General features: G+C 41.0%; 1 protein-coding gene and 1 long non-coding RNA gene across 4 annotated transcripts in view; one reads left to right on the forward strand and one right to left on the reverse strand.

The window, feature by feature from the left end:
* Positions 1–1874: 1874 nt before the first annotated feature.
* TET2 (tet methylcytosine dioxygenase 2) overlaps positions 1875–27048 on the reverse strand; it is a 76526-nt gene continuing 51352 nt past the window's right edge. For all 3 annotated transcript variants that reach the window (XM_068941976.1, XM_068941977.1, XM_068941975.1), the window contains exons 2-10: positions 23307–26694; positions 20947–21037; positions 17201–17294; positions 15805–16013; positions 14831–14981; positions 12594–12683; positions 9782–9919; positions 7906–8266; positions 1875–6593 (exon numbers count right to left, since the gene is read on the reverse strand). In XM_068941976.1, the coding sequence (XP_068798077.1) occupies positions 5188–6593; positions 7906–8266; positions 9782–9919; positions 12594–12683; positions 14831–14981; positions 15805–16013; positions 17201–17294; positions 20947–21037; positions 23307–26694 (5928 nt within the window). In that variant the 3' untranslated portion in view covers positions 1875–5187. The remainder of the gene's footprint in view (positions 6594–7905; positions 8267–9781; positions 9920–12593; positions 12684–14830; positions 14982–15804; positions 16014–17200; positions 17295–20946; positions 21038–23306; positions 26695–27048) is intronic.
* Positions 9935–27048, forward strand: part of LOC138067162 (uncharacterized) — a 66917-nt gene continuing 49803 nt past the window's right edge. Inside the window, exon 1 of the long non-coding RNA XR_011140902.1 lies at positions 9935–11531. This is a non-coding gene — a long non-coding RNA (uncharacterized lncRNA). The remainder of the gene's footprint in view (positions 11532–27048) is intronic.

Here is a 27048-nt window from a genome sequence, read left to right on the forward strand (position 1 = left end):
CCTGGGGCTTGTTCACCATGGCTTGGCTTGCCACCGTAGCTATTTCAGTCTTCCCCATCAAAAAAGCCATAGTGTGTTCTATGTGTCTGAGGAATCGAGGCAAAAAAATAGGAAAACAAATGAATGAGTGAAAAGGAAAATCAGGAGCCGGCTTTCAGAAGGTGGATTCTCAGCTCAGCACCCCAGGTCTAACCACTTTCTTGGAGCTTGTTGCCTGTGGTTTGGGCAGCCGTGGTGAAAGTGGTGTCTTGGCCGCAGCCCACCGCTCTGCGAGTCGCAGACAGCGCCTGCTCGTCGGGGAGCGCAGCTGGGTGGCGTTCGACCCCCAGGAGGGCTTGGCTGGGGGCGCGTCGCTGGCTGCCACGGGGAGGTTGTTCCTTGTGCTTGTGTCAACAGAGCCCCTCAAGGGAGGTCTGTCTAGAAACACGCTGACAAGTGAGCTGCTTACGTGAACAGAAGGCTAGTGGGAATGCTGGTTAATGGCAGGCCTTTTTTCCGGGGAGGCTAAAGGGTGATAAACCTTTGTGAAACCTGGAGCACTTGCTGGGTCCAGCAGGCTACGGCGTGAAAGTGCACCTGCATAGAGGAAAGAGCCGCAGTGTGTCAGCCTGCCTCAAGGCATCTCCACCCGGGAATACGCTGAGAGCCAGCCTGAACATTACAGTTTTTTGAGTTTTAAATCACTGATTTCCCCAAGACACTCAGCCGTACTGATGTGCAGAGCAGGGAGGCTTTCCCCAGGGGTGCCCAATTGATGGATGGGGTAACTGGGCTTGACGACTAACTCGGGACCTTAAAGCAGCTTGAAGAGCTATGAAGTACCAATTGTCGCAGCAACATTTTGCAGCCATGGAGAGGGCAATTTCTATCTTTTCCCATACGAGAGAATATTTCAGGATTCAGTCCTGATGTCCCTTGAAATCGAAAGAAGGTGCCATTAAAAACAAGCCTTTCTGTGGTGCTACAAGTGCAAGAATATACATCATGTTGTTAATTTAGACACTTCTGCTTTTTTTTTTTTTTTTTGGATTGTGTAATTAAGATCATACACAGGAGTTCAGGGGCTTTTTTTAATGCTATCTGTTGGAGCATCCCACCATTTGGAGGAATTTTGAAATAAACTGACAAATGCATAAACAGGTAGTGATAAAATACCTAAAACAAAGCAGAGACCCCTCTTGTCCTGTCTCTCCCCTCTGGCTGGTATATATTACTCGAGTAGTGAGGAAATTGCAGTGGGTGAATATGCTGTATTCCTCCATTTTCACAAACGCCAGTAGGAAACCAGCAATGTTGCTCTAGACCCTCTTCCTCTCTGTAAAAATGCCTCCCTCCTTCACTTTAATCATAGACTTTGTTCAGCAATAACCAGAGCTAGGTAGCTGGTGTCTGACCCCTACAAAGGCAAGAGTCAAAACAGAACGAGGAATAAGCTTGCGGTCTAGGTTTCTTTCTTTTTGTTTGTTAATGAAATGCATAATTAGGGACTTTAATCTCTTGTGCCAAGGAGGATGGAGGTGGGCTAAACCAGTTGCATGTGCGTGGATGGTTGCAGCGTTGAAATGTTTGGGCCTGCTTCTGTCCTGCTGCTCCTAAAGCTAAGAAAGGGATTATCCTGATATGGCAGCTGCTGTGTTCAGTTTCTGAGATGCTAACGTAAGCAACTTGCTCTATTTTTCATAACACAGTATTAGACTTAATTTCTCCAGGCTAGCAGTTTCATCACCCTTATATAATCATTTACCTTTGTGCAGTCCCTCTGGGGCTCCTGAGCAGGGCTTGGTACTAGGGGGCCCACTCAGTACACGGGCATTGTTGTTTGAAACTGATAACAATGACTGAGAGAGACAAGTTTCTGCAAGACAGACTTAGAGTGCATTAAATAAATATAAATTTTATTAAAAACACCCACATCTCAGCATTATCAGGAATGATATAATAATAAACAGCTTTCAAATAACCTGCATTACATTACAATACTTACAGTATTTATAACCATCCTCAGATTTTTTTATAGACATACCAAACATTTCATGAAAATGAATGAAACTAAAGTTTAAAAAAAAAAAAAAGAACATAAGCATAGAAAATGCACACAGAAGTTCATTACCTTAGTGTCAAACTGCTAAAGTTTCCTACACAAGTTAACCACTAGCTTTAGGAGTGAACTTTATACCACTGTGCGTCAATCAAGATGAAAAATTCATTCAAGTAAAGTTGACACCACTCAGAAGCATCTTCAAGTATGGCTATAGTCAACCTGATAATCCTATACAAGCAATTCTGTCTGCTTTGTCATTCGTTCCAACTGAGGCAGGGTTCTGTACACCAAAAATTACAATTCAGGTATTTACAATACATAACTGATTCGCCAGCTAAGCTTCCTGCTCTTGCTGCCAGCAGTTTGGCAAATGACGGTGCATGGCATATTAACCAAACGTCTACTATGGATTATGTGAATAATATAGGATTAAAAAAAATCATCAGAAGATGAAGGTTTATAATGATTTAATTAATCTGATATATAGCCATCATTAAAATTTAAAAAAGGCGAAACTTTTGTTTCAATGCAGTGGGTAAAAGTCACAGACTGAGAATTAAAAAACAAAATTGCCATAATAAATATTTGACCATTAAACCCAAAGGCCTCCTTCGATTCACTCGAGTTAGGTTGTGATTCTGTTAGATAAAATTTCTTTCGACCAAACTTAATCTTACAGTATATTGCACAAGATATATCTGGGACATGGAGGTTTGCATGTTTAGGGAAGCCCTTGTACAGACTGTACCTTTCTATATTTTATTTCATTCATTACAGTATCCAAGAAGCCTTGTTTAGAGAGTGACTTGAAAACCTCTAGCAAACAGTCACTTGCCAAACCCCTGCCTTACATTTTTCCCTTTAATCAGCTCAGTGCATTCTACTTTCTTCTTGTTTATTCATTTGAAACAGGCAAAACATTCTAAATCTCTTAAACACTTTCATTACAATAAAAAGAGCTAACGAATTTACAAAATTAGTTTTAGTTACATCAATACATGTACAAGAAAAATTAGAGGAGGGATTCAAAAGAAAAGGATTAAATCCCTGAAAAAAAAAAAAAACAAAACAGAAAACCCAAGAATAATATATTTAACCTACAACAGCTTTACATACACACAGGTGACACGTTGGCATAGGAGAACATGAGCTGAAATATCCCTGAATTTTTAGAACCAAAAAAAAAAAAAAAGTTGAAGTTCAAGTTATACTTGCTAAAATGTCAAGTATTGAGAGAGTTTTTTTGTTTTGTTTTTTTTTTTTTGTCTTTTTCAAAGGCTATTGGGGGGGAAAAGATGGTATACAATATATAAACTTTCACACTCAGTTCAATATCCTATTGCCAAACTAGTGTTGAGGTATATGACAAGTAGGAACATCACTCAAACCTTTTCATGTATTTTTAGCTCACATTATGATATATTTGTAGCAGGCTGAGTAGCACCATGATGTGAATTCAGCTCAAAGCCCAAATATATATAGATTTAATATTTTTACAGTACTAAAATACTAAAGCATTGCGTTAAAAAAAGTTTTGTTTACAATTTAATTTACTATACAACTCTCCTGCTTTCTTTTTTTTTTTAATAGAAATTAATGATTTAAAACCACCACAGCAAGCCAGCTGCCTATTTTTTTTTTCTATTTAATCAACGGAATCACACAGAACTAACCCTGTTTCATTCATCTTGTGTAGGCATCAGTCTGCTCAGTCTTCCTGGAAAAGAGGACACTTGCACCAAGAAATGACTTACACCACAATGTACATAATTATCAACACAAAAGCAATCTGCCATTCAGTATTTGAAGAGCATACAGACCTTTAAAAACAGCAGAAGCCCAAGCTAACTAGTTGTAGTCTGTCGCATGCTGCTAATTATTACCTGTGGTTAATATAAAATTCTTTCCTTAAAACTGTACACATTTGAGCAATGAACTTGTCATAATAATTGTAGAAAACAGTTTACAGTATAGCTGTGTGAGATGAGCACCAGAAAAACTTATGTTTTATGTACTAAAGTATTCCCTTGTATCCAGTAAGCCCCATTTTTACCGTAACTGACTGTATTAAAAATGGATATGTAGCCCACTAGCAGATGCATGGCTAAAACAAAAGTATTTAAAAGCTTTTTTCTTTTAAAAAAATTATCTTTGCATTTTAAAATCAAAGTAAACTTTTTTTTTTTAATGTCTTAGTACCTTAGCATTGTTCAAGTTGCCAAGCTTAGGTAGACAAAGTGCTTTTGAAACACTATTTAAAAAAAAATATCTCTCTCTATATTTTATTGTCCTTTTCTAGGACTTGACTGGATGAGCAAAATCCAGAGGTCTTTGTAATTCCCATATGTTAAAAAGTAAGCTTATTTTAACATCAGGTAAATTCAATACATATATGAATGAAAAGGTTTTCCCTGTTGTTGAAGAACATTTGAGTACATCGTTGACATTTTAACTGTTATAAAGGCATTAACTGTTCAACTGTTAAAATAAAGACACCATTCTCTTAGATAGCACCATGTTTTTAGAATATCCAAACAAATTCAGTGTTTTGCTGTCTATTCATTATGTTTTATATGTATCTACTTTGTTAAATAAAATCAAGAGACTATTAAGATTACAGTAAAAACTGCATGTTAAAAAGCCATAATTCCAGTATTTCAGTACATCATAGATTCAGCACCAGATGTTATTTTAAGATACCTGCGGTTGTAATACTACAGTATTATTTTTTAGGGTTTTTTTTTTGCTCCTGTTCCATGACTATGCAAACTTGATGACATTGAAAGTGGTCACAGATGTGCAAAACTGTAAGAAAAAAAAAATCCATTTGCAGGTTATCTCTTCCGGTAATGGAGCCAGTGTTTCAAATGTAAATAGTGAAACACTTTTTTTATTTTGTTTTTGTTTTTGCATAGGATGCTTTGGTCTTGTTTCCTACATGCCATCTGTGACCACTTAAAAATCAGTGGAAAATAAGTGCGCTAGTAAGAATACCTCTTTTTGCTGGTGTGCTGAGGTTTTTCCCACTGATGAGTTTCATGAAAACACTGTTTTCTTCCTCACCCTTACCTTCCCCCAAACCAAAACAAGAACTACCCTACTGCCACGTTGTTTTTTCAGATGAGGTAACCGACAACGGTGTGATGTTAGATATATCTGTTGTAAGGCCCTGTAACCCGTGTAAAGGCATATGGAGATGTAGTTACTGTGGAGTCTGTGGTGACTGACAGTGTCCGTTGCGCGAGAGACTTGATGAAGCGCAGGTATGTTGGTTCTGAGGGTTCGTGAGGTTCGGCAGGCTCTCGCTTTGCTTTTTTGCCATAAGATTTCTGAGGCACGTAGTCTGGACCGTACTTTTCACATTCCTCTTCTTTCTCTCTTGCCTTCTCAGCCATCTTCGCCTCCCACAGAGCCAGACCGTGTTTTGGCTCATTCATGCTCTTGTGCTGGTAAAAGACAAGGGATATTCTGGTGGGATGGTTCCTGTTGGGGTTTTTTAGGGGGGTTGTTGCATGGAGCTCACGTTTTGCACACTCTATGAGAATTGACCCATGAGATGGAGCAACTGCCACTCCTCCAATTTCTGGATCCAGAAAGCTCTGCTCACTATCTGACCAGACTTCATCAGGATCCTCTGCTTTTTCTGGATTCAGCACATCAGTTTTATCTAAACCACCTTGGGGAGTAGTCCTATCATGGTTTTGACCTGGAAGCATGTTAGACAGACCATTAGCTGTGTGTGAAATAATTTCGCTATCCTTATTTTGGAGATGCAGGGAATTAGGAGCACCACTGAATATACTTGGAGCAGAATGGTAGTCATGTGCTAAGTGTGGAGGGGGTTGCACGTGGTGATGTTCACTGTTTTTACTCATGGAGCCATAGTCCATGCTTGGATTACTCAGATTAGATTTTAACCTTGAGGCAACCTCCATAAAATGGCCATCAGCCTCATGGGTGGAGTAAGAGGAAAAAGACCCTACGTGGTGTACATTTGGTCTGATGGTGCAATTACTGAAGGAGTCTACCTGCATATTTTGGTTTCCATAATTCAAGTACTTGGGACCAAAACTCTGATTGTTCCCAAACCTATGCTGGTATAATGTTTGAATGGGTGGTAGACTTAGTTTAGACATAGGGTCTTGGCTCTGACACCTATACAAGTCCATGTGCTGATGCTGGGAAGGGTAGGAGCCCAGGTAAGAGGGGCAGTTGTCCATAGGTATGTTTCCATTGCATTGGTAGGCTGAATATTGGTTATTTTGACTTAGTGATCCTGAATAAGGGTTCATGGGACTGGAAGAATTCAAAAAAGACCCTGCAGGCTGTGATGAGGTTGTATAGAGGCTCATGGGACTGGACCCTCCATAAGGATCTGAAGTGTATGAAGAGCTTGGGTAAGCATTGGCTGGATTAGGCAATCTCGCATAAAGATTTGCAGAACCTGAACCCGAGTAAGAGTTAATAGGATTTGACTGAGGGTTGTTAGGGAGAGTGCGCTGTGGATGCTGCTGCTGCTGTTGCGTGGCTGGTCCTGAAAGGCGTAAAAGATCTGTAGATGTGAAAAGAAATAAACAAACAAGCTTTTTTCTTCTTCTTTCTTTTTTTTTTTTTTTTTAAACACACGTACTTTCTATTATAGAGAGTCTTCATGATAAGTATCTATGAAATTTCTAAGAAAAGTATATCATATGATACGTTAACAGAGGTTCCCTTTCTAGTATCTCAAATACCATCCTTTCAGAAGTTGAAAAAATACTAAAGCTACTCTTCCTTTCTGGCATGCATCCAGCACGATCAGATGCTAGCAGCCATGAGGAAAAGAGGGTAGTGCAATCTGCTCAGTCACATGCACATAACCCAAACAGTTTAATCGTCATTTAAGTGGCCCATGAAATGGAGCATCGAAGTGCACCCAAACAGCCATGTATAAGGTAACTGTCTTTCACCAAGAATAAATAAAAAACTCTTGAACTTCTATATTAATAGCTCTGTCTCAAAAAAGCGTCCCTAGCTTTATGTAAAAACCAACAGTGACGTTCATTGATGGAGATAACAGTTCAGTGACCACTGAGATTAACTGAAAACATAGAAAAGAGGAAAAAATATCATTCATTTAAATGAAATGGCATGGTTTAACGGTTAGAACCCCAGACCGGGTCACAGGAAGGCTGACTTCCATTCATGGGTATTTCAGTGACCTTCTGGGTGGCCTTGGATGAATCACATTATTCCTCTCTGACAAAGTTTCTGTAACAATAAAATAGTCATGATGAGCTCCTTTGCCCAGGACTCTCAAATCTACTGAGGAAAACTGCCAGGGATTAAGCAGATTTTTAAACTTTTATTCCACTGTGGAAGAACCTGCTTTGCTTTTGGTCTTGAAGCAGAAAATATAAATAGCGGTAAAGAGGTCAGGCTTGAATCCCCTGAAATATTGAGGTTCTCTATAACAGTGGCAATAGATAAGTGATGTGTAGGTCACTCTTTTTTGGAAGCAGCATCACACGCTTTTCTTCATGGCTTGTGGCACTGTTAGTCAATTAAAGATATTTAACAATGCATTGGATGGCAAGCAGGATTTGCAAAAGCATCTGATTTCTACAGGTGTTAACTATCCAACAGTGGAAGACTTCTCACTACAGCATCTCCTTTTTGCTTCTCCAGAGTTGACCACAATTTAACACGCTAGTATTTATAAATGTACAATATCCACATTTACATTCAAGAATTCTCCTTGCTTTTTACCTGAAAACGTGCTTGTGTTGAGAATAATGGGTTTTTTGAGACTCATTGTAAATGACCCTAATTTCTAGGAAGCTTACCACTACTGATAAAGATCCTGATCAGATTCATGTGCTTACCTGCTAGCTGCTTTGCGTGACCTGCTGCCTCTGAATTGCCCTGCTTGTTGCGTGCTGCAGCAGCCTTCTCTCTTTCAGCTTTGCTAGACCCGTTCTCCAAGGAGGAAAGCTTTTCTGCTGCTGCTTTCTTGGCTTCCAGCTTCCTTTGCCGACAGGTCTTAACAGGCTCTGCTAACATCCTTACTTTCCGGCGAAAGGAGGTAAGGACCTGGATGCTGCCATTCCTCTTCTTCTCCTCCTGGCCTTCAGCACTTCCAAACTCATCTACATCTGAGACTTTGTATAACGGGAGCACGTGCAGCTGCTCATCTTCTGGTGTTTGGCCAATTTCACGATTGTCTTCTCTAGTTAGTGTGCAAACCTGTCAGAAGGGTGGGTTAGAGTAACTCTCTCAAACCAGCCTGAGAAGCAGGGACCTGAAATGCTAGCCTGCGTTGTTTCACCTTGCACTTGCACTGTCAGTGTCACCCTCTGGCAAGTTATTTGTAAACTTTAAGTTTCTGTGCAATTTATACATACCACAAGAAGCCTGCAATCTCATTTCCTCCATTGCTCTATTTGCCAGTGTTCATGTAAACACAAAATATATATATTTGTTTCTTATACCTAAACAACTGTATAGTTAGGTATTGCCTACTGTGAAACGAACTGTGGTCGATAGCACTGTGGCTCGGGAGCTAAAACAGCAGAAACTGGGACTTTTTACTCAGCCAAAGATTTTTTTTTTTTTTTTGGCTATAATATATTAGCTAGCTACCTATTGGAAATGATGGGGAATATAAAATACTGCTATTGTATTTCACACCCCCTTATGGTGGGAGGTTCCAGGAACTTGCAAAGGAGCAAGTGATTCTAATATTAATGCGTGAACACTGCATAAAGATTTAAGGAAGTTACTGTTGCATCGTGCAGCACGCTTACTGTGTTAGCTCCAGCTAAAACAGGTATTGGGAGTATCTCGGTGGGAAAAGAGGCTGATATAGGCATATTTTATAGCAAAGTTATTGCATCAACCAATCTTAGCAAGAAAGTGCAGCTAGAAATATGTGGTTTTTTTGGTGGTGGTTGACTTGTCAATAAAGTCAGACCCTGGACACAGGACAAACTTAGTTGATCTTAAAGTCGCTAGTCTCTTCAGTCATAAAAAGAACGGCACTGTGTGTAGGAATCAAGGCAGTCATGTCAAATTACAATGATTATTCAAAAATGAAGATTATTCTTTCCCATGTTTACCCCAACTATATTGTCACAGAAAAAGTATGCAGGGAACAAAAGTAACGTACTGTACATTGAAAAAATGTCTGTTTTTCTGGTATTTTCTACAGAACATTTGCTATAAAATGCTAGAGTTCTGAATGGAAGACAGTACAGGGTGTGAACAATAAAAACGATGGCAAGGCTTGCAGACTTTCTGCTCGTCCTAACCAGGAATGAAACCCCCAACTTTCAAAAATCTCTTCAAAAGAAAATTATGGGAAGAAGCCATTTGTTTCCATTTTTATTGTATTAGAAGATTATCATCCAAAGTAGTTAGAAAAAAATATTTCAAGAGGACAAATAGAAAACATTTTGTTCCAGGAATGTTGAAATGGGCATTTTAGCCCTGCTGGAACCTTCCTTCCATTGTCTTCATGGTTTCTTTCTTTTACCAGTTCTATATTAAACCTTTCTTCAATATATCTTAAGTCTCACTCATCTGAATGAACAATTGCGTAGGGGGTAATAAGTTAGTTCAATTACTGCTTAATGTTTCTTTTCTTTTTTTTTTTTAAGCAATCTGCATTACGTAATTATAAATTTAAACAGGCTGAAGATAATGAATTAAATATATGAAATTACAGCTGAAACCAGGCGGCTATATGCGTCGCTGACTTACCAGTGTGCTCCCATTCTGCATGTTGTGCAAGTCTCTGTGAGCATGAGCGCAAAAATCCAGGCAGGCGGTGACCCCTGAGAACGGGCGACCTTCTTTTAAACCCAGGCGACACTCTGGTGCTCTGTGTTCATACTCGATCTGAAAACAGATCACAGGCATCACTGGAACTTACCTGTATATAGTGCATTACATGGAATTAGCTCTGAATACTCTGTCTTTATAACCTGCAAGTCTCCTACCATCTTGGAGGTGGTAACGTAGAGGTCTTAAAGGCAAATAAAATCAGAGTTATTTTATAGCAGTTTCTTATCCGTACTTCACTCCTGGTTGCTTTGTTCCCTGTCACCTTCCCTCACTACCATGATTGTGAAATTAGCCAATAATGCTTTTCCTTACATACTACTATTGATTCTCTGCCGGTCGTATGTGTTTTTTACATGACAAATACAGTGCATGGTTTCAGTCTCTGGCACTGGAAGAGAGATACGTTTGTGTAGACTGGAAAAATACCAAGCTATTAAGGGAAAATGACTTTAGAAAACTGACTTCAGAATGACTTCATAAAAAATAATAATTTGCTTCTTGATTTGTAATATTTTGACACACTAAAAGTAGATTTCATTAGCTTCAGTACAACCCTAACCCCTGGTCAAAAAGAGAGATAATTCAGCCAAGACAGTATTTCCTATACATGTACTAATTATTAAGGAGCTTTATAAAAAGTTTATAATGAAACAATAAACCTTACAGAAAAAGTGTACCAAGCCTTACACAAACTATGGTTTCATATTTTATTTAGAAAATGAACATTAAACCACGTTTATAAAATGCTATGCTGAAATTCCTGACCCTTTCTAGTGAATGTAAAAACCTAACACCAAATGACGATACTTGATGGAACTTTTTTTAAGTTAATGTGAAATCAGAGGTTTTTCCAAGTTTTGATCCAACTTCACTAAAAAGATGTCTAGCTTGCTCTCTGATTTTTATTTTAAAAAACTGGAATATTTATTTATTGCTATATTTATTATCACCGGAATCTAAACACGAGAGCAAAACAAAACTTGAAACATGTAAACTTCTTTAGAATTAAATGAATGGTTTGAGATATTATAATTTGGATCAGATTTAAAGGGTCTGATTGAAATATATTAGTGCAAATTTTCTATGAGATGTTCTGTTGGGTCCAACTAGGCGAAGAAAAAAGGCTTTCTAATTCTGGGTTATGATCCAGCAGCAAACCAGATTTGTATTAGAACAAATCTGTGAATTTGCATTTCCTTTCAGGCTTCAAAGGGGTATTGGTTTTAGGGCTGCTTCTTTTTATAACTTTTTAGTGCCACCGGAGAAATTGGCCCCGATCATCTTCTCTTTAAAGCCACTGACAGTAGCTTGATCAGGGTTTCCCCACAAAAATAAGGTTTGCATGAAATCTCTGAAATAAGCAAGCTATATGCACGATTCATTATATAACGTAAAAACCGAAACTTGTAAAAGCACATACTATCAACAGGTGTCAGGCAGGGCCATGTCTTAGGTGGAGAAAAGTTCTTTAGAGAACTTTTGTGAGGAAAGAAAAGCAGCCCAAGCAAAGCAGCGTGTTATTGTTCACCACCCCCTCATTTTTTCTTCTTCTTCTTCCTTTCTTCTCTTGCAGGACGTCTCTCAGATATTTGGAGAGATAACCACAGCTAGTGGGCACATAGTCACAGTTTCCTCCATAATGAGTCTCCAAACGTTATCTGATCAAGTAAGTGAAATTGGGTGAGTCTATACTGAACCTGCTTACTCTGCCTAGTTGCTACTAAATAGGCAGTAAAAGAGCAGATTTTACACAAATAAAACCAAAATGGAGAGTCTTGTATTGCGGCTTACTGTTTCTATTAAAGTCCAAAATCTGGCTTGTTCTGATGGCCGCTACAGCGGTGAGCGTTTTCATGGGTTGTTTAAACATAGTGTTGTCAATAGGAAAGGAAGATGTCGTAGTTTGCAGTGATGCTGAAAGAGTTTGGATACTGTTAGCTTTGCAACCATTTGCAGGGGTTATGAACCTCAGCAAAGACAAGGGAGGAGAAGAGTTAAGCATGTGCAAGGGGCATGGTATCAAATTTTGATGGAAATATCTGAAAGATGTTTGGTAAAGGAATGGAGGTGAGAGACAGCCACAACTGGGGAACCTCACACAGCTTTGAATGCACCAACATCTGTGAATACTGCCTGACAGAAAATATGCCCGTGTTATCCCCTAGTGCAAGAATGCTGGTGCAGGCAATTGTGTGCAAGTACTGGACTGAGTGTGTTTAAATATGAAGCTCCATTTTAAAAGCATGTCTATAATGGCTACTTTGGTGAAAGCTAAATTAATCTGCCGCTTTGAGAGAGCAGAACCGAAACTGTGGTTTCAGGACTCAAGTACATGACTATAATACGCTGCCTCCTGACATTGTTAGCAATCTTACACCATCTTTGTGACTGTTTTGCTAGTTTAGCTTGTGAATCACGCTAAATCCAGACACTTTGTATTGCAGAGCTGAAGAGTTCTGCTCGAGTGTGAGGAAGAATTTTGTTGTCTTTAGGGTAGGTACAGAGATTGGTTTTCTTTAGTGGGCCATATTCTGGTGGTTTTACTTTTGAAAGCATTTTAACTGAAATAGAGGATTTTGTTTGTTTCCATTTGGCTTTAGCCCAATGCCAAAGCAATACTGGCACAAAATGTACACAACAGTTTGACCAAAGGATGAAGCATTAGCAAAGCATGGTAAAAATCCAGTAATTTGCATGACTGCTCTATCCCCTTTTTTCTTCAACGTACCTGGTTGTTATAAGCATCAGGTGCAAGCTTCTTGTAGGTGGGTGCCATCAGGGTTGATAGATTCTGCAAATTGGATTCTAGTTTTTCTTCCTGTTAGCAGATGAAATAGAATTCAATGACATTTCCATACTGTATGCATGGGATCTAACAAGTTAGGGTCTATTATAGCTCCTAGGTAGTTGTGTAAAGGCCTAGATCATTGTCATTCCAAACAACTATTGTCAATCTTTGATTATGCTGATAGTTTCACAGACTTTAAAGGCATAGCATTTTTCCACAAAACTGTGATCCTTGTGAGAAGACATAACATACCATAACTTCAATTTGATTTATATTAAAAAGAATCACATTCTTCGACATGGAGATATTTTAGATCCAAGCATGATGACCCTCATTATTTTCCCTACTGGAGTTTTGGGAAAACAGTATTTCTCTTTAGAAAACCCAAGAGAAATAATGAGAGTGCTCCATCAGCTTAATCTGACTAATTTAAGGGTTTTATATACTGAGATAACAACACATTTGCAACACATTTAAATTATCTTTTTATGCAGCAATTTTCAATTATTGGAATACTTCAGACTTTCCAAAGTTTCCAGTTCTTAAGCAATCAAGAACTGTGCACGTGTCTAGTAGTTAGTGATGTGGAGGTAGGAATGACCACTTTTCTTTTCCCTTTAAGAAGGAGAGGTATACACTTTCAAAATGAAAGGCTCGTTTAAAAAAAAAAAAAAAATTCCAATAATCTACTCCAGAGTTGTTCCCCATCTTTTTAGGATGAGAATCCCATGGAGTCAAAACCTCACATAAATTAAAAACAAGGACATAAAAATGGGAGGCATAAGGGAGTGTTGTACTTGCTTTTAGGAGTTTGTATACTTCAGTGAAGGTGTGAAGAGCTGTTAAAAAGCTATGGGCTTGGGGGAGGCACATGTTTGGTACATTACAATTCTGTATCTGCTGGTAAAACTCTGGGCTCATGGGAGTCCAAAATGATATTATAAAATGTTCAAAAATATCTTGCTGTGACCTTGTGGCTACCAAACACTGGAGTTTTTTTGAAACTTGTAGGTTACAATTTGTGTTTACTTTTTGTTGGCAAGGTTCCTATTTGTGTTGCCTCTGTTGTGTGTTAACCAGCCCCTGATCTGGATGTGTGCCTTTGCCGCCCCCTGACTTTGTGTGGGGACAAGACTGGAGGGTAAAACTATTTTCCCTGCCCAGTTCTGGCTTCCCTGGGAAGTAAATCCCTTCTATGTGGGCTGGTAGGGTGCCCTGGTAGGCTCTGGCTGATATCCAGCCTAGAAAACTTAGGGGGCTTAGGACTGCAGGGTATCATAAAGAGGACTTTGTGCCACAACATGATTGAAGGAGAACAATTTTTATGATGCCTGGGGAGAGAGAGGGGCAGTAAGGAAGAAAAATATATGTTAATGATGCTATTCTCAGCACAGTCCCTAGGATGCAAACATGCCCGGCTCTCTGAGCTTGTAAAAGAATTGCCTGGGTTTGTTTAAGATGCCAGAACACGTTGAAGGCTGTAGACATCAGTACACAAGCAGCAGTCTAGGGACTAAATTTGCATATGCATACTAAAAACAGACCAGGCCATTAGATCTTCCCAGGCACGTGAATAGCTGGAGGTGTCCAGGACTCGCTGCAATCACAACTTCAAAGATATCAAGTGCCCAAGCTAAAATCAATGACGTTTTACTCTGACGTGTTTTAAACTTGCCAGTTTGCTGTAATATAGAGCCCAGTTTGGAAACGATCCGTGGGGCAGGACTGTATGTAGAGGAGTCCCTATCCTCTTATTCCTATTGTAATCTCAGAGTTTCATTATATTTGTCTGTATGCAGTCTATTCCGGTTCCCAGTTGCAATCTTATATGCCTTCAGTTGGTAAACCTTCTACTCTGTCACTGGGGAGTGCCCGACTGCAGGCTTAATTCAGCCACAATTATTCAGGCCATGCCCTTTCCTCGAATTGTGAAAGCCTGCAAACATGGTTTCAAGTCTCAGGGCTTTAACTAGCTGTCAGAATTTGGAGAGTCAATTCAGCTGGCTCAGTGACTGGAATCAATCAGTCTTGACTGGCAGTTATTTAATTACCCTACATGTATGCAATTCTAGCAGGGCTCTGGCCCCTGGTTTCTTGCACTGTATCTCTATTTGCAGAGTGACAGAAAACATTTCATTGCGAATGAGGCATGTTTCATTTTAAAAATGGACACCAACCTCTTTTGGGTCATCCCCCATCAGCTTGAACTTTCTTGGAATCTTGCTTCTGGCGAACTTACAACCATTGTAGTACATGCTCCAGGAGCAACCGAAGGAAAATGAAGCACCACAAGTTTCAGGGTCCAGCCCTTGACATGCACAAGTCCGTCTAAAGAATAAGAGAATAGAGCTATTAGCAGCAGGCGAGTCAGCCTGCAGCACTCTCAGAGGGGGTGTCAGCGTTCTGCCAATGCTGTGGAGAATCACCAGTCTCGAATCTTCTTCTGTCAGTAAATAATGAAGAAATGAAAGGGGGAGTTGCATGTTTTATAACAGATGAATTTATTGGAATGAATAACTTCATGCTTGCAAAGCAAGGACTATGGATTTCCTATACTTCTGTGCGAAGCCTGGCTCTCCTCAAGAGAGGGTACGTTTAAGTAGGTGGTGCCTTATTAGGTAGTGATACTACTGGTACCTGAAAGGTGTCTGCGCATGGCACTGCAAGCATGCGGAGCTCTCTGGCAGGGGTCAGGCAGTGGCTCCGGAAGTAAGACTTGTAACCGTGAAGCCAAAGTAAGTAACACATAGTCATAACTAAGTCAGTTTTGGCCTCAATATTCTTCACCATCAGAAAGACATGGGGAAAAAGATACAGGACAATTTCTTCAGATGCAAGCTAGCTTCTGTAGGAGCTAGAAAAGGCCTCCAGTATGATTTAGTGCATCTACTTTTTATGACAAGGCAGAGGTATCTGCTGTCCTAGGCCCAGCTGAGATATAGTGTTTTAAATATACTGAGATGTTTCATAACTCTGGGAAGATGCTTTCCCTTATTTTCAAGGATGTTTCCTTTTCTCAAAAGGTGCGTGGGTTTTCAAACTGTCTGAAATAGATAGTTTGAAAGGTATGTTTATTTCACAGTAAGAGAGCGAGACCCAGGGCTGCAGGTGCGGCTGTACGTTTGATGAGCGTCCCCTCTGTTTCACTTACTCTTCGTTCAGGGCGCACCGCCGGTTCGTGAGCGTGCCGTACTTTCTCAGGGTGTCGGTGAGTTCGGAATATAGCTTGTCGGCCAGGCTTGTCGGGATCCCCTCCCAGACCAGGATGAGAATCACGATCACCGCTGTCTCACACGTGTGGCCCGCTCGCTCGCGCACCAAGCAGAGTAGCTTTTCCTCCTGACTGCTTCTGCGGACTACCTGCATGCACAGCAACACACACCCCCAGAGCCCCAACACAAACTGTGTTTCTTAACGTGAAGAGCAAGAGAGCAGGAAACCCCTCAGAAGTAGTGTGCGTGGCCTGGGGTAGTTACTTCTACTTCTGTCGTTGTCTTTACGTCTGGTAACTCAGAATGTTGTTTTCATTTAGTGATAGGGGCCAGGGCCAGCTTTCTGTTTAATGAAAGGTTCTGCTCTGTTTGAGGACAGACTCTGAGAGGCAACTCCTGACTGATGACAAGGAAAGCCTTGGGGGTAGAAACTAGCTTGGCAGAAGCATCCCTCCTGCTTCGATTCAGCAAAAATATTCTCCTGAGTCTGTGTTATGGTACAGCTGGCCCGGTTTGATTGGGGCAAGAGGAAACAAGCAGCGAGATGCTTACCTCCACAGAGCTGGACGGTGCACATCTGCACCGAGCGCAGGAGCCATGAAGGGAAAGGAAGGGAGCTAGGGCAAGAGACTAAGTAACTTGACACGGGAGCTCTCTCCCTTATCCTCCTCAAGTTAAGCAGCTAAACTTGTGATTAGCTTCCCAATTCTGTGACCTCGCCCGCCCTGCCTACATACAAACATTACAGCAATGACAACAAAACAGCAGATATTGTTCAAATAAAAAGTACCCTTGCCTCTTGGTGCCTGTGCTACTGTGGGTATTTCTGAAAGAAGGTGCAGTCCGGCATGCCTGCAGACTGCAATTATGTATCAGTTTTTCCTCATCCTGTTTCCCCAACCCACCCAAACTACTCAGTAATGTTTGTGCCAAAGCAAGACAGTGTTTGCTAAGAGGGTGTACTGACGCCTGTCTTGAACTGAGTGCATTGAAGGGAGTGCTTTTTAAAAGCATCACAGTGGTGCACTTACAGGGCTTATTTCTAAACTAAAATTAAATAGGAAGGAGAACGTCTGATGTTGTGAATCTTAAAGCTAAGTGAAAATGCTTCCCTTCTGGTTTTGATACCTTTAGGCCACACTTTATCCCTGCTGATCTCCAGGCAACTCGAGTAAAGGGAGTGTGAGAGGCGCTGGGAGCGGGCTATGGGCATTGTGTTCAGCTGTTTTGAGTTTCTTAAGCATCAACTAAAACAATGACATGTCATTGCCATCTGCTTATGTGGACGATCATACTGAGCTAGATTGGTAATTAACATTTGTGGACATCACTTACCCATTTAGCAATAGGACATCCTTGCGAACTTTTGCCTTCTTTCCCAGTGTAGACAACCCTCTCAATCCTTATAGCTTTACCCTTCTGTCCAAATCTTAAACAGACAAAAATATGTACAATAAGCAGATTCCTTTGGTTCTGCATGATCATGATGGAGCACATTTCTGAGTCTTATCTTAAAAAATACACACTATTAATTACAAACAGGGAGGGATATGTAATACGATTTATCTTGCTGATTTTATTATGGTGGTGGATTGATGTGTTGAAATAGGCAGATGTCTTTAATACATCACAGATGAGTAGAGTTTGTCCATATCATATTAATATTCCCAAACCTTTTAACTATTTCTATAGAGAATTTGTTAGAGCTGGCATTTTCAAAAGTGGACTTGAAGTCTACTTCTGGGGAAAATTTTACATTTTTTTTTTAAATTTCTGGGTTAAATTTAAAGTTATTACTTTTAACATGAATAATGAAGTTGTCATGGAACGGCTGGCATGCAGTAGTCGCTCTATTAATTTTCTGTGCATGTGCCTCTGTGCTTGATCCAGTGTGAATCAGTTAAGTCATGATTAATTTGCTTTGTATCTATTTGCTTTACTTTATAATCCATTTAAAACTTGTGATTTCTTTACTTCTTCCTCACTTCTATACTGAATTAGGATCGCAAGATGCCCTCAGGTGATGTCACTTGTGTGTATCTTTTGACACTAAGGCAGGCAAGCTTAGGTCTTGCTGAAGCATCAAGGTGACGCTTCAGTCAAGGTGTTTATACAGTCAAGCCAGAACCTAGCCCAAAACGCAAGCAGTGCTATTGCCCAGAGCAAACGGGACCACCTTTCTACATCCTCTGATGTGCCAATTGGAAATAGGTGACAAATGCTAAGTGAAGCAAATTTTGAATCAATAAAAGAAGTGTGAGACCTGTTAGGCCACTTCCAAGCGTGCTCTCCCCCAAGCCTTGCCCAGCGGCCGCTGCAGCCGCGTGCTGCCCCTCTGCAGAGCATGAGCGCGCCCTGAGGCTGCGGGGGCCGTGCGTTGTAAACCACCGCGTTATAAATCTCGGTGTCTGCAGTCGCACGCTGCGAGCTACGGAGCTGACTCGGCTGCGTTTCAGGGCCTGGGCAAATTCTACTTCAGCAACGTTTCTCAAATTCTGCTGCTCTCGGTGATGTTACGTTATTTAAAATGACCAAGTGTGTGGACTAAATCATAGTCTTGTTCTTTGCCCGTTACCTATATAGCATTCAATAATATTCACTCATGTAACACAGACATCTATCTAATGCTGCTTTGAGAACTTTTGACCTTTCATCCCTCTTTTTGTGCACTAAAATTTTAGTGACACATTTAAGGGCTAATATTTGTATTTAAACGTCTGTCCTCTAAAGGAAATGAAACATGCTTATTCTTAGATGTGATCTCATTGTGAAATTTCAGTGTCACAGGAAATTATACAAACAAAATAAAGTTGTACTACACGTGTTCTGCAGGCAACTGTTAAGTCACTTTTTCCTACTTAGTCTAGGATGTTAGTATACCTTTGTTTCCTTAATTAACCACATAGAAATGTTTTTAAATCTTAATATTTTCTATCAGTTCACTGATCTGGATTGCAGCACAACTGTTTGTATGCTGCTATAGAGATATGTTGTACATTGCACACGGAAAATGAAATGGACTTTGTCTCAAATCTTTTCAACTGTCACAAAGGAATTTGTGCCTGATGTTTGTCATGCTTACTTTCAGAGCAAAGCTGACTGGCTTTACGATGTGAGCAAATTCACTGAGTGCAAAGTAGGGATTGGGAGAAGGAAAAGGTAAAATGTAGGCATCCACTACAGATTCTGCAAGAAATTTCTTCTAGTATAGCTAAAACATCAACTGTAAGCAGGAATTCAAATTCTGTTTTGTTTGGCAGTGGTGGCAATACCTTAAAAATCAATCCACATTATCCACATTCACGGGAAGCTAGTTTAAAAGCGCTTAAATTGTTACTAACGTCACCAATTGCACCCACGTGCTTGAGAGCATCTTTATAGTTAAGTGCTTTTTTCACTTAGGGATGCAAAATTAAGTAATAAGAAACAGCTCTGGAATTCTTCAATCATGGACTCACACAGTTCATACAACATGAACAATTGTAAACTAGCTGTTGTTCAATTAGCTTCTATTATACTCTGCTGAGCCTGGCTGAGTATATGCATGTTACCTATCATCTCTCAGGATTTCCTTCTGCCAACATAAAATGAAATTAAATGCCAAAAAAAAAAAAAAAAGTGAGGTCAATATTAAGGATGAAAAATCACACTCTAAAGTCAAGAAATAAAAACAGTTTCATCTCTAATAATTGACAGCATGACATGAATGACTTTCCTATTTTGTTTATTATTTGTAAATATTAAAGAATAAATTGGTCAATTCGAGCTCTGGCAATAAGGAACTGTAGCAAGCTTCTCGGGAGGGTCAGTGTTCACTCCCCCTGCACAGGAAGAAGCAGATTTATGTAGCTTGCATGCATCTGAGCCACGCACAAAGCTGAAAACAAGTATCATTACTGGGGCAAGCCCTGCACAGGAGTCACAGGGAAGGAAGTGCTAAGAAAGCAGAGAAAGGACCTTTGGACTAACCACCTAGAGTTAATCCGAAGGGTTTAAAATGCTCTCAGTGGTCCATGGTCGCGCAGTGATGAGTGCAGGCCAGCAGACCCTGCTGAGAAACAGCGCTACTTAGCTGAAACACAGCACTGCGGTGACGCCTCTTTGCTCTTGGTTCTGCAGCTAGCTTGAGCTTCTTCACAATTCTGGCAGTCCAGATTTTTAAGGTATTAACAATTCAAATTCCCATTTGTCTATGCCTTACTGGGGAGATTTTTGTTTGCTTGTTTATTCAGAGGGGATCTGAATTCCCAGGTACTTCTAAAAATCTGTCCACTAGTGTCTGTGCATGCCAAAAGCTACAAGTAATGCAGAATTCACAGTGCAGGAGACACTTCCATGTGATGAAGTTCTTAATTTAAACACCTTTGAAATGATGGTGGGTTTTTGCACTTAGACATTCTTCTAAATCGCACAGATTAGGTGTCCATTCTGTGCCATTCAAAAATCACGTGTTGGGTTGGCTTTGATGTAATAAATATATCACAGGATGCAACACGATACGGGAATTCTCCTCACTCAAGATGAGGCTGTTTATATGCAATACTCTGTGCAAGGGGGATGTTTGGTCAGAAAGCTGTTCATCAGTCTTCGGCTGAAATCCTATCCAGTAACTGTGGAGTCCTCTGGAAGTGACTGAGTTAGATTCATCTCTTTAGAGATGTACTATATATTTAATAATGGTGTGGGGGAGAAGTAAGATTTGAATTTGGTATTCTGCTCTCCATCCTCCTCCTACCTTGGCATTCTCCTACCCAGAGGGAACACCAGGTCCATGCCTGCTTTCACAGCCATTGCCAACAGTCTTGCTTGGCAAGCTGGTGAATACTTGTTCCTGCTTGGGTTTGCTGGCATCTGTCTCAAAGTGCACAGCCTGTGCCAGCCAGCAGACTATTAGCCCTGTCAAATATTGTGACTCCCTGGTGAATAGCACAGTGCGTAATGTTGGCAACACTGGAGTAGCTAAGCCTACAAGTAATTACTTGATTTGCAATTGTTTATTTCTTTATGTGCAAAAGCTGGAAAAATTCTGACATCCACAAAAGGATAAACGTTAATCTGCCCTGTGCCTTTGCACTAATTACCTTTCTTCCATGATTTCTCTAATAGCTGCCACATTAGGACCGGCTCCTAGATGGGTATAGAAAGGACCTTCATCTTTTTCAATAATTTGCTCTGTTTAAAACAAAATAAAGGTTATTACTTTGAAGCTTAATTCTTTAATGTAAAAAGTCACATTGCAAAGCTTACATCTAGCTAATTGGAATAGTGCTGTATTGGTCTGGGGGGCAGAGTTTTCAAACACTTATGTCCAAAGTATGCCCATGCAATTTGTACAAAACATGCAAAGCACGTGGCTAATTCTGCAAATAGCTGTGATACAGACTGTGTGCCTCTTGCTAGCCCAAATAGTTGTTTCACATCTGAGGCTTTACACTGAAATTCAGAAGCCATTTTCCAGTTATCACTGAACAATTGTTTCTCCTTCTTCCACTTCCTCCTCTCCCAGTATCTAGAAAGGAGGATAAATGGGATAACAATGGTAAATATTGACCTTAGTGAGCTGTACGGTACTTGTTTTTCAGCAGACGTGTTGTAGTGTAGGAGCCTACAGCTTCAGAAAGTGGCCATTAAGGTTACATACAGAATTTCTGCCACTCACGAGAAGACTGTGTGAAATGAGAAAAGCAAGTTTGCTGAAAGAAATCCTGCAGGAGGCTTAGCCAAAACACTTGTATACTCAAGAACGTTGTGTCCGTCCTGTGTGTAAGTAGGACCATGTCAGCGTTCACAAGGTTTGCCGTATGTTTGTTCTGATACCAGGAGGCAGGCTCCAGCAGCAAGAAAAAAATGGCTGAGCTCTGCTTGGGTTCAGTAGTGTATAGCAGAACGAGCCGACTTTATGCTTTTTGCAATGTTAACTCCCTAGGCTGAATGAGGTGATGCTGCTCTCGATGCATGGCTTCTGGAAGCAGGACGAGGGCACGCTACAAACCTGAACGTGTCAATGGGGAAATGGCTTAATTTAAATGTCCCTAAAAAAGAAGTATCAGTAAGAAAGGGCAATAAGCCCTATCGAGTACTCTATGGCACTGGATTCTTCAAAGAGGGCAGGAACTAGGTTTCATGCTCCATTATTTCCTAGAGGGTCTGCTAAAATAGATATTGAAGAATTAAAATGCAAGAGGAGAATAAGCTCTCTTTGCTTAGTTCCTAATTGCTGTACTGCATGAAAAGACAGTGAGAAGAATGAGATGGTTGCTAGAAAAACTTGTGCCAACTACATTGGAGAAATGGTCTTAAAAAAAAAAAAAAAAACTCAAACAACTGCTGAGTTAAAGCTACGTTTTGTAGTTTTTTTCTTATAAAGCAACCAGAAACAGCAAGGAGCTGGCTTCCAGTTTTCTTATCTTCCTGGGAGTGTTGGAAATTTGTTACTTCCTCTTTTTGCTCCCCTACATCAGTACTGATCTAGGCACTGATCGTCACTAAGAGGCAAAAAGGTCTGTTCTGCAGTTTCCACTTTCCTTTTTCAGTTGGTCTGAAATGCCAAGCTTTTGGGGGGGCTATCACTAAGTGAAACTATAACAAAGGTAGTTTTGTTGGTGCTGAAGCACGCGTACCTTTTGCCTCGGTCTGACGTAGCAGTGCAAAATTCATCCAGAAGCAGAGTCAAAAAGCGCCTGTTAGAGCTAACTGGCCAGGTGCAATGTCAGTGCTGCATGGCAGCTGGGACTACGGGGCTGTACCTCTTGCTGCACTTCTCTTCCCCCTGCTCTACTCTTCCAGTTTTTGGGGTCCAGGCATGCTGTGATGAACACTGAGGGCCCCTGCACTGCTCTTTTGAGAAGCTACAGAAGCAGCGCCAAAGCAACTGTTGTTTTGTTTTGCTCTGCACATGACGAGTGAGTGAAAGGAAGGAAAAGCTTTTACAGCAAGTCAGGAATCTGGCATCCCTTCTTTGCTTAGGCCTGACTGAGGCAAAGTTCAGTAATTTCTCTGTTTGAATGAAAAATGGAGTAAGGATCTCAAGTTTGGGACCCAAGATGTATTTTATAAATGCTATATCTGACCTTGACTAACAAATTAGATTACGAAGTTGTGACCTACTTTTTATCAGGATGTTGTCATTATCTGTCTGCTGCTCAAGGAGAATGGATATGAGGTGATAAATTAGATATTTTTATACCATCCGTAAACATTTGGACTCAAAAAGCAGACAGATAATTGCTTTATGAAATATTGAGAAGGGCCTATTTTTTAGTGTTGGATAAGTATAGTAGGCATAAGTGTATAAAACTGCAGTTTTGTAAGTCTTCACTAATTAGTGTTCTGAAAAAAAAACCCTCCAACAAAAACATCCAACTATCCCCCGCGATCCCAGCTTGAAGGCTCATTTCCTTACTGTGAACTAATACGTTTTAGTACATTTCTCAGCACTTACCAACACAGCTGCAAGATGGGAAATCATACTGGGTTTTGGCAGGTGTGTCCAATAAATTTTTTACAGGAGTATCCAATAACTTGGAAGGTGAGTCTAAAAAATTATTGAGAACAGTTCCAGCTGTTCTTTTGGTCGGGGTTTTCTCAGCAGAGGAGTTTGCTTGTTGATCTAAGATGAGGGTTTGAGTGTCAAATTCTGCAGCACTAGTATTTCTTGATAGTATGGTAATAGGGCCTGCTGTTTCAACCTTCACATGTTTGGGTGATTTGATAGTAAAAGTCTTGTGATCAAACAGTGATTTGACCTGTATCTGTTTTAGCTGCTGTTCCATTGTCTCAATGATACTCTTTTGTTGCATGTTCTCACAGCCAAAGTGCTGATTCTCTTGTTTAATTGTTTTTTTCCACACTTTGTTTTCCAGCTGTCCAGTTGATGGACGCATACAGACATTAGACTTTGAGCCAGCCTCAATTTTTATAGGCTTGCGCACTGCACTGGGACTGATCTCGGTTTTGGGTTGCTGGTATGCTTGTTGCTCCTGTTTTTGTAAGAGATGCCACCTTAGAGCAGCATGCTTTTGAAAATCCTTATGGGTTTGGGCCTGAAAATGACAGCCTCTCTGGTCTTGTGAGTGTGGGGGAGTTTGTTGGCTCTGTGGTAAGTACCGCTGAGGAATCTGTGTAGCTTGCTGGCTAGGGATATCTTGATTCAGGCTGCTGCCATAGCCTTGTGTTTGCTGGAGTGGTAGCTGTATAACTGAAGCTTGTTGTGTCTGTTGCTCTTGTTCTTGAAAACAGTGATTCACATCTTGCTTTGGGGTCAAGTTTTTTGAAAAATACTGCACGTGTTGTAGGTCCTGCATTTTGTTTGCTCCAAAGCGTTCAATATTCACGGCATTCTCCTTCTTCTCGGAAATCAAGTGCACGTTGTTTGGGCAGGGATGCTGCAGATTAGCATTCGTTTTCGGACTGAAAAGAGGAGCTTTGTTGTTCATGCTCTGGACTTGCTCTAGTCCTAGCTGAGGGTTATGCAGTGGGAATGCAGTTGATTTCATGTACTTATTCCCAGTCTGAAAACATTCATCTGCTTTAAGCTGATTGAAGGATGTCCTGTCTAGCGGCTGTTCGGTGTTGCTTTGGGAATGGGAAATGGTTTGAGACAGTTCTTTATTTTTCATTTGCAGAGCCTGTTGCTGGTTTGGGGTTAGCTGCGGACTGCGTGACAGTTGTGTCTGCTGTGCTTGCTTTTGAAGCATCTGTTGTAAAATATGTGAATGCAAGAATTGCTCATTTTCCCCTGGCTGGGGATTCAAGTGCTGCTGTTTCAGTGGGGCCCCTATAGGCTGTTCAGCTTGTTGTTCTGGTCTTTGCTGGAGATGGAGCTGCTGCGAAGGGTGTTGCTGCACTTGGGACTTGAGTAGGGAATCCATCTTTGTGAGTTGTGGCTGTGGTGAGTGTTTTTGGAACGGCAGCTGCTGGTCAGCTGTGGGAGGCGGCTGCAGCTGGGAGGTCTCACTTTTGTACAGCAGAGAAATTTGTTCCTGTTGCATTATTTTCTGGCTCTGGGGCTGTCCTGAAGGCCCCTTTAATGCATCAGGATTTCCAGCATACTGTTTTGTATAGGCTGGTTCGGATGCGTTTGCATGGAACTGAAGAATTGATCGTAATAATGCTTCGCTGGGCTTCTGAGGAGGCTCTCCCTGGCGAAACTGAGTGGAGACCAACTCTATCCAGGCTGGTTTTGAGTAACGTGGAGTCTGTTGCGTAGACTCTTTCACTTGGTCCTTTTCTTTCTCAGGAGGAATATCGGGTTCTCTCTGTCCTGGGAAATGCTGATAGTGTTGCTGCAACTCGCTGTCCCTTCCACATACTTGCAGGTTTTGGATGGGAGGCCCTGATGTTGGCGTCACTCCTTCTGGGTGTTGCTGAATTGAGGCGGCCACAGCTGTTTGTGGATTGCTTTCACTGACATCTTGTTGTGACGCCTGAGGCTGCTGTGGAACCCTCTGCTGAGGGTGAAGTTGTTGCTGGCCGAGGCTGGGACTTTCTGATATTGGTCCCTGCTGTTGCCCTTCATTCTTAATCTCTTTAGGAAGAGTTTCATCACATCTGCTGTCATAGGAATGGTGTTCTTCTAGCACCACAACGGATAGTGCACTGTTCACTTCTGGAGCAGGAGGAGCAGAGGAATCGTTATTAAACATTGAGTTCTGTTTAAACAAAGCACCATTATTTTCTGCTTGCTCAGAAAACCTTTCCAGAGCGGCCTTCTGAGCTTGCAGGTTACTGCTGGAACTAAGAGAGAGGTCTTGGTTGGGAACCTGCCCCATATTTCCACGAACAGTACTGTTTCCTACAGATAACTGGTGTGTATCATAGCCTGGAATCTGTTGCTGTAGCTGTAGTTCTGGTTTCTGAAGTGAATAGCTACCTGGCAATACAGGTGGTTTACTGGAGTCTTCTGCATTGTAGACCTCAGTAACCACTACAGCTGGCACTTGAGGCAGCTCAGAGTTTGAGGTCTGTGGGGAAGTGATCTGCCCTGAGGTATGGGATGAATGCGTTGTCTCGTAGGACAACTCATTAGTAGCCTGACTGGTAATGGCATTGATATGAGATGTGTTCTTCTGCATTGCTATGGAAACATGTTCTGGATAATATTGAGACAGTGTTTTCTCCAGGAGTTCACCATGCATGCTTTCCATGGAAGAGGCAGAAACTGTAGCACCATTAGGCATTGGCACTGCCTTGTTCTTAAGTAGTAAGACAATGTCCCTGTTGTGGCAATGAACGTTTTCCCGCTCCTGCTCGTTCTGCACCAGGAGGTCTTGAGGGTTTTCTGAACCACCACTGTTGTATCTTGAAGTCTGTATCAAATCTGAAGCTTCATTTTCTTGTCCTGTAAAACTCTCAGTTTTCTTCTCACTGTAACAATTGGAGACGCTTGGTTTTTCATAATTATCTTCTGGCTCAGCTTTTTCTCCATTTACTTCTTTGTCTTGTTTAACCTTCTTGTTCTGATGAAGTCCATACAGAGAGGGCTCACTAAAAGTGCGTTTTATCCCACCATTTTGCATATATTTGGAATATACTTTCTTTTCCTGTAAAAGGTCAGGGCTAACTCGGTTATTTGGATTTCCCTTCACGTGGGGCACTCCGTGGTTGCTTTTAATGAATAGCCACTCATGGTCACCATTTACTTCAACTTCGGGCCTCTCTGTTACTGGACTTCCATTCTGTAGCTTCATTGAAAAAGGCTCTGTCTGGCAAACGTGAGAAGATTGCGGTATTAGAAATGGACTCAATCTATTGCCGTCAACATGGTTGGTTCTGTCCTGTTCCATCTGGCCTGCTCCGGGGCCATCCACAAGGCTGCCCTCAGAACCTATCTGAAAGAGAAAAGAAATGGGATTTTAGTTTTGCATGATGGATAGCAGATTACTGACAATTCTTGCAGCATTCAAGCGGTTGCCATCCTCACTCGTTTCCACACGCAACGTGAGCTCACAGACACACCTGGGGGGGTTCACTCACATTACACAATCAGATTTTGCAGCCCCCGTGTATCACTTTTTCTTACTGGTTTATTCTTCAGGATGAAAAGAATGTGAAAATAAACAGCAGCTCCATATCTCCGTTTAAGACACACACAGATATTTTATGAAAAATTCTCCCATAATGGTACAAAAAAAAATTCTCTGCTTTTGTATGATTTGTATAGATAAACTCCTCAGTAAGGCAGA

This window comes from Struthio camelus, chromosome 4 (genome assembly GCF_040807025.1).
Source record: "Struthio camelus isolate bStrCam1 chromosome 4, bStrCam1.hap1, whole genome shotgun sequence".
Lineage (NCBI taxonomy): Eukaryota > Metazoa > Chordata > Aves > Struthioniformes > Struthionidae > Struthio > Struthio camelus.